The sequence below is a fragment of the Dendronephthya gigantea genome, unplaced genomic scaffold, assembly GCF_004324835.1.
Source record: "Dendronephthya gigantea isolate DGI-Jeju-01 unplaced genomic scaffold, DenGig_1.0 000869F, whole genome shotgun sequence".
Lineage (NCBI taxonomy): Eukaryota > Metazoa > Cnidaria > Anthozoa > Malacalcyonacea > Nephtheidae > Dendronephthya > Dendronephthya gigantea.
Window position 1 is genome coordinate 8666 of NW_021163879.1, and position 11381 is coordinate 20046.

Here is an 11381-nt window from a genome sequence, read left to right on the forward strand (position 1 = left end):
AACTGTGCAAGGGCTACCTTCTCTCTCTTCTTCGACAAGGCTGATGTTGAACTTGCACCACTTGTTGAAACACTAATTTGGCTTTGACCTTTACCAGTACTCTGCAACTTTGACTTTCTTCCCCAACATGCAAATAGTTGGTCCAAATGTACCTTTTCGTCCATCTGATCTTTGTATGTTAAATTAGCTCTTCTTCTTTCATCTTCAGCTGTAACAACCTCCAAGTACTGCTCATGAACACTAACAAATTCACTCCATAGTTTATCATACCCATTTTTCTTCGACACAATCTCGTCAGTATTTCCTAGTCCTGCATCCATAAGTCCTTGAATGTCCTCGTGTAATCTTGATAAACTGTTAATATACTCCAACCTGGACTTGAATAGATTATTTATGTTCTCCAGCATATATTCTTCACGACTCATAATAGCTAAATTTAATTGCACTTCAATAATTGCAAATCCTTTTTCTCAGTCTACTTAAAGTTTAATGTACACAATGTTCATAATATATCACTCTAGATGAAACCCCATCCTCATTACTTCATGTTCCACAATAATATATATCCAAACAATACTAACTCGTAATCGCGAGTTTAACTACCGAAACCAGTTCGACGTGTTCAAGCTGACAATTTAAGGCTATAGCCAACGTACTGTACAATACAATATTGTTTTCTTCCTGAAATATGTCCCTTTAAGTACCATATGTTTATACCCAACACACCAATGACCGAATAATTCCGTAATATCGATCCTCTATCGTAAACAACTATGAAGTAATACACTCTCGTTCAACAATGCAATGTGAAATAACAATAGCGTCTTCTTCCTGAAGACCAAACCTTTTCAAACGTATTAAATTCCACGTGACACCCACGACTTTAATACTTATAATCCCACGATTCCACCTTGTTTCCAACTAAAGTAACGACATAATCCATACCATATTCCCTTGAAACAACACAATTTTCAAACGGTAATACTATCTTTTTTCTGACGACTTTCACTCTGATCACGCGTAGAATTCTCAAACGGTTCTAAACTGTAACTTTCTTTGGACGCCGACCCGGACTAATACACACAACTCCATTTAACTCAACTTTGTTTACCTTACTTTCGCGTTTACAATAACTTTTCTTTACCTCTCCTCTACTACCTCAGTTCACTTTATTTAACTACGTTTACTCTCCTTCAGAGTACATTTAAAAACCCTTTGAGTACGTTTAGAACCGTTTGGTTCTACATGCATATATAAATTTGTCAATATGGCGTCCATTCGCCTAAAAACTCTCCTCTGAAACCCGCGTGTTCCGTCACATAACACTCGCATACCGGAAAACACCACTTACCGGAAGAAACGGTAGCTACAATATATATATATATATATATAATATATATATATATATATTATATATAATATATATATTATATATTATTATATATATATATATATATATATACTGTCGTTATCAAAAAGGTTGTCCTGAGCAAGTATATGTATATATCGATCACGTGACATTATTATGCATCAACACGCGTGGGATTGTACAAGCGTGTTAATTGCGAGTTCGAGTATAGCAAGGTGAACGATTAGAAAATGCCAAGACCATATTCGGATGATTTAAGGTGGAGAATGGTTTACCAACGACTGTTTTACGAAAGAATCATCGACGAAATTACAGCACAGCTATTTGTTTGTTTAAAAACCGTCTATCGTACTCTCAGCACCTTTTGGAACACGGGTGATGTAAAGCCTTGCCGTATGGGTCGCCCAACAGCGAGCAAATCTTTATTCCCACACGAAGAATATATTAACATGGACTGTTTACTGCGAACGCCGCAAATACAGTTGAATGAGATAGCAAGCTATATGTAAACCTCTTCAATAGGATTGAAATCAGGACTGTCGTACACTCGTTCTACAACTTCTTGTACATGATGTGTTGGGTGGTTATCTGTTAAAAAATATGCATATTACTAGTTTTAGCAGTTGCATCTTTGTGCACCAACAAGTTTTGTTTAAACAGATAGATCAAAACATGATCACAAATTCAGTCATCCCTTGAGACATATGTTAGAACAGCGAATTTGCATTAATCATATTTTAATCTCACCCATAACGAGGACGGATCGCGATATATATATATATATATATTATAATATTATATTAATATATATATATATATATATATATATTTATATATATATATATATATGTATGTCCCATATATATGGGTGTCCCAAAAAAACGAAAACTATTGAAATCACCCATAAGAATGTAATTGTTAGAGTTTGAATACCTAAGCACTCTGTTGGGACCAGTGAACTCTAATAAGACTAGAACGATAACTCAACAATAAAGACTAGTCATTGGATGAAGCCGATTTGAATATAATTTGCTGATTAAGGCGGCAGCCGAGCGAGCAAATCAAGCCTTCAAAAGAACTGGGGAGAGTGAAAATTCCGTAAAAATCGTATTTTTTGGCAAAAAATTGCGAGAAAAGTGCAATTTTTATTTGACCACTTCAACTTTAAACAACGAATTTACCCTTTTTGGATAGACCTAAGTAATCCGCATCATCTTACTGTAAAAACCGGCGAGGTACCAGCTTTGTACTTGAAATATTTAAAGAATTTGAACGGGCCGAAAAAAAACTTCGCCTTCAACTCGCAAAAAAAATAGGTTTGCACCTTTTCACGTTCATAAAACTTGTTTTTTAGTAAAATCTAAGTGTCAATGCTTGTTTTAAGCTTTTATTCATGATCAGATGAGAAGGATTTGTGTATAAAAACCGGCGTTGTTTTGGTGGTGTAATTTCAACTCTTGGCCTTCATGGCGGCCATCAGTGCTGGCTTCAAAGATGGCGGCCAAGTTATCGTTCCAGTCTTTTTAGAGTTCACTGGTTGGGACCCAGAGATGTATAAATGTTTGCCATACTGATTTTTATGCATGCATATGATGCAGTATAATTTGCTTGTTCGCAAGATTGATATTTATCAACAATATTTACAATTTACAAATATGGATAACATTATTTAAATGTGCATCTCAAGGACCATGATCTTCAACATGTCCCCTTTCTCTAGCAACACAAAGCATTTAGCATTTTATAAGTTGCATTAAATCCCCACGGGCTGAAATTCGTGAACACGGCATTTAAATTTTAACAATGAGTGATTTCAATAGTTTTCGTTTCGAGACGACTAACTTAGCTTCCAGAAAAACGTAAGAATTATTGCCATTTTTTCCAAAAAATAGGAGGGTAAACTTTGATTCTTTGAAAATATACGGCTCTTAGCCGTTACGACTTGCTATGACTTACAGTACATTCACTTGCAGAAAAATATTTCCATACTTCTTTTTTCACAAACCGCACGTTACCACACGTACCCCCCGACCATCCTCCAAACCACATAAATTTTTCAACTATATTATGCTACCATCCATATGCTTAAATGATTTCGTTTAACCTAGGCAAGGGGTTGCTGCATACACGTGTTTCTAGTTTAACTATAGTTATTGATAGAATTCGCAAATAAATATCTAGCAGGAAACGCCATTGATTTCAGAATGGGTATAATGAATCTAATAGCGAAGGCTTCAAAACAGGGCTGCGAGAATAGTTTTGGGTTATCCCAACGAGCACGGTCCTTCAGAAGCTGCTTAGGCTGAGCTGGGGTGGAAAACCCTTATAAGGAACATGGACTAGAATCCGAAGCCAAACTCGTGTACAAGATTAACAATGGTAATATTTCGAATACAGAAGTTCGTAATAACAATGCTTTATTCTTATCAAAAAACACCGAATACAGCTGATGAAGGACAAATAACTAAAATAAACGTCAGTAGCTGTCTTTATATGGTCTCCTACCAACCAACTTCAGTTTTTCATCAGGTCACCGCAAATGGTTAATATTTCAGACTATGTTTTAAATAGGACTCATTTGACGGTAATGTAGCAATATAAAGTTAAGCGTAAGCCACAAGACGTGAAACAAGCCTTATTAATATGGAAACAATTTGATTAGTGACGTTTTCAAATTTATCCGGCAAAGCCGTCCACTCGTATCCGCTCAGCCGTCGTTTTCAAATTCTTCCACTCTGGAGAGCGTTTTCAGATTCCCCCCCCCCCCTTTTTGAGTGGGAGAAAACGCCGGATACGTGTGGACAGTACGCGTAACCGTCGAATTACTGGAAACATTATATTCAAAGTACTCAAATTACGTTACCTGCGATATTATCATATTATAATTGGGCACGAGTACCCATTTTAGCCGTAGACGGGGCTTGTGTGATGTAATATGATGCGAAGTCATATGATTGGTGATATGTGATGCAACGTCATACTATATCATGGTATATGATGTTATCGCTACATTACCACATGATGATGATTCCGGACATGAACTAGTTTTAAGCTATCATAACAGGGCACTAAAGTAAACCTCTAATTATAAAATGGAGAAAGTAAGATTTGACATCTGTTGTATATAACCAGGTGGTGTTGGCCATGAAGATAGCTTTTCACTTTACTATATATCGCATGTTGCCAGCAAAAACAAAAAATAAACCAAAAAAATTAACACAACTGGGAAAATAAAAAAACGCAATTTAAACCTGTGACGTTCGTTCAGAATGGTCTTCGTCATCTCAGTATAATGCCTTTGGCAAGAATTCCCGATATCGTAATAGTTTACACCGGCATCAGCATTATTTTGGGTAATTATCTCTTGTGCGAGTGGGCTTTCTTGAGAGAATTTCTCTATAAATCCCAGTTAGTTTTCTCCTCTTTTTTCTAGAATTAGGTGCAGGGTTGCTGATAGGTTGTCGTTGTACTAATTCAGCTACAGTTTCTTGGAGTGCCTGTGAAGTGAGACAATGCACTTGCGTGGATCCACTTGATGTCAAGTTTCCGACAAGCTGTTCTGCACTATCCACCTCGATACCTAAAGGTCTTCCCGTTTTGTTCAAAATTCTGAGATACACATCAATATCGTTGGAATCGCATCCCTCGGAGTCGTTCACATTACAAAACCTGTCTAACGTGGCAAGTCCAATGTCATCTTCCTCCAGAACACGAATGGACGTTTTAGCCCCTTCCTGTGAATCCAGAACTCTGAGAATTAATTGCATATTGGCTTCCGGGACTGGTACGGCCAATTCCTCTTCGTTTGTGACATTATCTTCGCTACGAGAAGAGAAATCTCTTGTGCCAGAAACCATATTTAACTTACATTGTTCTCCGTTCTTGTTTAATGATACTGGATTATTGTCTATACCGACAGATACCCCGTTTTCTGGTTCACAAACCTGTGCGCGGTTGAGTTCCTTCAACGTCTCTAGTTTCCTTTTTTCATTACTAGTAAGGCCTTTTAAGTCATGCCAAGTTAATGATTCATTTGCTTTTTGTTCCCGAGAAACCTCTTTGTTCAAAGTAACGGTCTGTTCGCCCAATACCTGAGTAGTATTATCGTTCAACGTGTGCAATTTTTCTTCCTCGGCAATACGTATTCCTAAGCCCTCTGATTTTTTAGTCGATTTTTCTCCCCAAGAAGCAAATACTTCTGTTAAACTATCGTTTAACGTCTGTTGTTTTGCTTCATCAGAGCTGAAGACGTCATCTAAATTATGTTGTTTTCCTTGTTCTGCATTAAGATTGTCGACCTTTTGTGATACCTTGAGACAATCCCCATTTGGAGCCGCTTTGTCTAATTTTTCCGCGCTGCAAATTTCGTTTGAAGGAAGATCGTTTTTACGATTTGTTTTTGCAACGCCAATTTTCCAATTAGTTAATGCCTTTAGAGAGTCTTCAAGGCCGGGCTGAGACTGATGTTCGACAGTGTCCCTAGTTAAATCATCCGGTTTAGAATGCGCAACCGGAGAACTGTCATCAGGAAATTGGAAATCAACTGCTACCATTTTGTTGTCTTTATTTATTGGGGACTTGCAAACATCACTTTGGACACCTTGCTGCACCAACTGGGGCTCAGATTTTCCCAGGCTATTATCAGCCTCATTTGCTTGAGGTTCAACAACTTTTTCAGATTTAGAAACTGAAACATCAGCTTGTAGTGGGTTATAATGATTTGAGGTTTTCGTACTGATCGACGTGTTCTCGACTATGCCTTCAGAATGACCAAGTTCAATGCCTAAATTTCTGCGCACGGTTGCCAGTGGATCGCGTGTTTCCGAATCATTTGATCTTGTTTGTGAACCACACGATGTAAAGTTGGAGTCATTCAATGCTTTGGTATGTTCTGTGGAACTCAGCTCACTCTGCATCTCACTCGGTTGGTCCAGGTTTACCTGTGATGAAATAGACACTTTTTTTTAAATATCTTAAGAAAAAAGAGTGATTTGAGGCAACCAGATGCGACACTTCAAATAGGACTTCAAGTTATATTTTGGATGTAATATATGAACAGCGAGAGCGAGTGTCTCACCGGGATATTCAAACCCAACTGAGAAAACAATGTATGAAAACAGAATGTTTTAATTATTCGTTTTCAAGAGTTTGGATATCCCAGAGAGACACGAACAGAAGTTGTTCCAGTGGCTTCTCGAATGAATCGAGACAAAAGGTCTCCGGAAGGTGAGTTCTTTACAATTTCTAAATACGTGAAAGATAGGTAAGAATTGATTGTGATACGCAATGCATGATTATTATTGATGTTTTTTGCATAGGAGTGGTTACAATTAAAGCAAAGTTTTATTTTGGTGTTTTTATTTAGTTATTTTGTATGCTGATTTGATTTAATTTTAGATAATTATGCGATAGCGAGTAAAATTTGGAATTAACGATGAAGCTAATTTAGATATGGTAGATCACTTCATCTCCAGGCCTCCGCTAAACGCTTGCACTTTTGAGAAAACAAAGAAACTCAAAAAATGAATCAGATATCAAATAACCCAAAAACTAACCTAAAGATATTTTCAGAGGTTCATTTTCGGGGTTTGCAAACATCAAAAGAGAAAAGAAGGTAAAAAAAAAACAGAAAGTAAACGGCGCGTATTCGCACCCAGACATTCACATACCGCACTAGAGACCAAAACCGCTTAACACTCCACTACTTTGCACTGCCAGAAAACCCACTAGCTTAACATTGTTAATATAGAGTTCTTATTTATACAAAACGCGTATACGCGGAAGGCCAGCTATTGAACGAGGTGCTCTAGCATATCTGAAATATTATAGCAATACGAGTGAAGTTTTTATAGAAAATTTTGTGAAAATTTCAACATCGCTCAACACGAGCAACATTTTTTAACCACGAGTATGATTTTGGCATTAATTGCAAGACTTAATTCGTTCTATTACTCATTAATTAATTATATATCTTCTGTAATCTAAAGATACAACTTTATTTAATTTCAATAAAATCGTTAAATTTTATCAAAATAAGATTGATTGGTGGTATATAGCTAAATTGTATAATTTAAAATTATTAAAGTTTAGCGTATATTTACCATTTTGCTCTCTCCATTCTCAGTTCGGGCATCATTCCCTATTTGGGGGTTGCAAACATCACTTTGGACATCTTGCTGCACGAACTGGGGTTCAGATTTTCTCAGGATATTTTCAGGCTCATTTTCTTGAGGTTCAACAACTTTTTCTGATTCAGACACTGAAACATTAGCTTCTAGTGGGTTACACTGATTTGAGGTTTTCGTACTGATCGACGTGTTCTCGACTATGCCTTCAAAATGACCAAGTTCAATGCTTGAATCTCTGGGCACGGTTGCCATTGGATCGCGCGTTTCCGGGTCATTTGATATAGTTTGTGAACCACACGATGTCTTTACATTGGAGTCATTCAATGCTTCGGTATGTTCAGTGGAACTCAACTCACTTTGCATCTCACTCGGTTGGTCCAAGCTTACCTGTGATGAAATAGAGAAGTTTTTTTAAATACCTAAGAGAAAGAGTGATTTGAGGCAACGAGATGTGACACTCTAAATAGGACTTCAAGTTAAATTTTGGATGTAATATATGAACAGCGAGAGCGAGTGTCTCACCGGGATATTCAAACCCGACTGCACGAGAAAACAATGTATGAAAACAGAACTGCGAAGAACGGTTTGTTTTAATTAATCGTTTTGTTTTGTTTTAATTAATCGTTTCGGTTTTAATAAAATTTTGTCAAAATTTCAAACATCACAAATACAATTAATCCCTCAACATCGCTCAGCACGAGCAACATTTGTTAACCACGAGTAAGATTTTGGCATTAATTGTACGACTTAATTCGTTCTATTACTGATAATCTAAAGATGCAACTGTATTAAACTTTAATAAAAGCGTTAAATTTTATCACAACAAGATTGGTTGGTGGTATTACAGCTAAATAGTATATTTTAAAATGATTAAAGTTTAGCGTATATTTACCATTTCGCTCTCTCCATTCTTAGTTTGGGCATCATTCCCTATTGGGGAGTTGCAAACATCACTTTGGACATCTCGCTGAACCAACTGGGGCTCAGATTTTCCCAGGATATTATCAGCCTCGTTTGCTTGAGGTTCAACAACTTTTTCAGATTTAGAAACTGAAACATCAGCTTCTAGTGGGTTATACTGATTTGAAGTTTTCGTACTGATCGACGTGTTCTCGACTATGCCTTCAGAATGACCAAGTTCAATGCTTACATTTCTGCGCACGGTTGCAAGTGGATCGCGTGTTTCCGGGTCATTTGATGTAGTTTGTGAACCACACGATGTAAAGTTGGAGTCATTCAATGCTTCGGTATGTTCTGTGGAACTCAACTCACTCTGCATCTCACTCGGTTGGTCCAGGTTTACCTGTGATGAAATAGAGACGTTTTTTTTAAATATCTTAAGACAAAAGAGTATTTTGAGGCAACGAGATGTTACACTTTAAATATGACTTGGAGTTAAATTTTGGATGTAATAATCATATGAACAGCGAGAGCGAGTGTTTTCCCGGGATATCTAAACCGAGAAAACGATGTATGAAAACATTGGGGCAAACTCGCGGCCAAAGCGATTTCCCATACAAAGGTATAATGAGTGAGGGAAATTTATATTTGCGCATTTTGCTCGATTTTGGCAAAACGATTTACAAAATGTTGAATTTCAAAGATTATTACGGATAAATAGGTTTTTGTGAATATGTGGCATGAAGTATATGTGAATCAGAGATCGGGAAGTGTTAAATTTTTGCCAGCTATTCAGGGGTGCTCTAGCACATCTGAAATATTATTGGAATACGAGTGACGTTTTTATAGAAAATTTTGTGAAAATTTTGTCAAAATTTCAAACATCACAAATACAATTAATCCCTAATTGTACGAGCAACATCGCCCAGCACGAGCAACATTTGTTAACTACGAGTATGATTTTGGCATTAATTGTACCACTTAATTCGTTCTATTAGTGATAATCTAAAGATGCAACTTTATTAAACTTTAATAAAAGCGTTAAATTTTATCACAACAAGATTGGTTGACGGTATATAGCTAAATAATATATTTCAAAATTAATAAAGTTTAGCGTATATTTACCATTTCGCTCTCTCCATTCTTAGTTTCGCCACCATTCCCTATTGGGGAGTTGCAAACATCACTTTGGACACCTTGCTGGACCAACTGGGGCTCAGATTTTCCCAGGATATTTTCAGCCTCATTTACTTGCGGTTCAACAACTTTTACAGATTTCGACACTGAAACATCAGCTTCTAGTGGGTTATACTCATTTGAGGTTTTCGAACTGATCGACGTGTTTTCGACTTTGCCTTCAGAATGACCAAGTTCAATGCCTGAATTTCTGCGCACGGTTGCCAGTGGATCGCGCGTTTCCGGACCATTTGATGTAGTTTGTGAACCACACGATGTAAAGTTGGAGTCATTCAATGCTTCGGTATGTTCTGTGGAACTCAACTCAAGCTGCATCTCTCTCGGTTGGTCCAGGCTTACCTGTGATGAAATAGAGAAGTTTTTTTTAAATACCTAAGAGAAAAGAATGATTTGAGGCAACGAGATGTGACATTTTAATGGAACTTGAGGTTAAATTTTAGGTGTAATAATATATGAACAGCGAAAGCGAGTGTTTTACCGGGATATTCAAACTTGACAGAGAAAACAACGCATGAAAACACTGGGGCGGGCTCGCGGCCAGGGCGATGTCCCATAGAAATCTATAACGAGTGAGGGAAATTTATACATGTGCATTTTGCTCGATTGTTGCGAAACGATTAAAAAAGTGTTCAATTTCAAAGATTATTACGGGTAAATGGGTTTTTGTTGATATGTGGCTGGAAGTATATGTTATTATAAATAATATGTATATAACGCGTGTTCTGATTGGTTGAAGCCCATTGGATGGCCTGATCTATTCTGTTTATATTGTCACTCAGAATGTCGCTATAAAGTCTTTTAAAACTTGGTAGTTTGATCGATATTTATTTACATGTTATAAAAAAATAAACATTCCACCTAATCTACTAACACAGGGATTCAAAACTGTCTGATGGTTATGTGTTGCTTTTATTCTATTAAAGGCAGAATAATGGTAGTAATGTTTATTGTTACTTCAATGGTGGCTAGGTTGACGGTTACTTCAATGGTAGTAAGATGTTACAAATGTCACAAATTAATAATATCACATGTGCAATACCCTGCTGACATAGTTGCTTCAACTTGAAGTTGGAAATAAAGCAAAGCTTGAGTTGCAAAAATACTTCTGTTTATAAGCTCCAAATACATCCTTGACCATGAAGTTAAGGAACCTTGATGACTATAATGTCTTGTCCATGCCTTATACATGCAGTACACAATTTGCAGCAAATACACCATTTGTATGTTATTGAAGTCAATTTTCCCATAAAGATCAGTATGAAAACATCTAATGACCCTTTTTGGTGTTAATTTTAATTTTTTTGTCAAATTATTCATATGACTGTTTATTACTCCTTCTAATTTGTACATACATGCAAGCATGCTGCATAAAAATATTAAAAGCTGTAAAACTTTATCTTTAGTTCCATGATCAATATTCCTTTCTTTATACTTGTTACATTCAAAAGCTCCCATGTTATCATGAGCATCTTATAGGTTGGCCAAACTTAAGATTAAAATTGTATATGAAGTAGGGCTAAATAGTGCCAAAAAGTTTGAGCATTTGTTAAATTTAATATAGGAATGTATAAATAACGAAAACATCATTAAGAAAATAAAAAATAAACCTGTCATTCAGTGTCAGACGGTGATTATGAAAATTTGTAGTTCAACTTTTGTCCACATTTCTTTGACGTTTCAATATATGTATATTTATTTTTGCATTGGCATAAACAGCATCTATGACTTGTATTAATTGATCGCGGTCAGTGGTAAATATGACGAAATTCGGCATGTTTTTCATGTTT

The 11381-nt window shown here is 36.4% G+C and overlaps 1 protein-coding gene across 1 annotated transcript; it reads right to left on the bottom strand.

The window, feature by feature from the left end:
- Positions 1 to 3749: 3749 nt before the first annotated feature.
- LOC114544610 lies at positions 3750 to 10120 on the bottom strand. The gene is made up of 5 exons (XM_028563198.1): positions 10073 to 10120; positions 9523 to 9933; positions 8390 to 8800; positions 7471 to 7884; positions 3750 to 6309 (listed from the first exon to the last, which is right to left on the bottom strand). The coding sequence occupies exons 2-5, from the start codon at positions 9907 to 9909 to the stop codon at positions 4714 to 4716; spliced, it is 2808 nt and encodes a 935-aa protein (XP_028418999.1). The 5' UTR covers positions 9910 to 9933; positions 10073 to 10120; the 3' UTR covers positions 3750 to 4713.
- Between the last annotated feature and the right edge of the window lie 1261 nt (positions 10121 to 11381).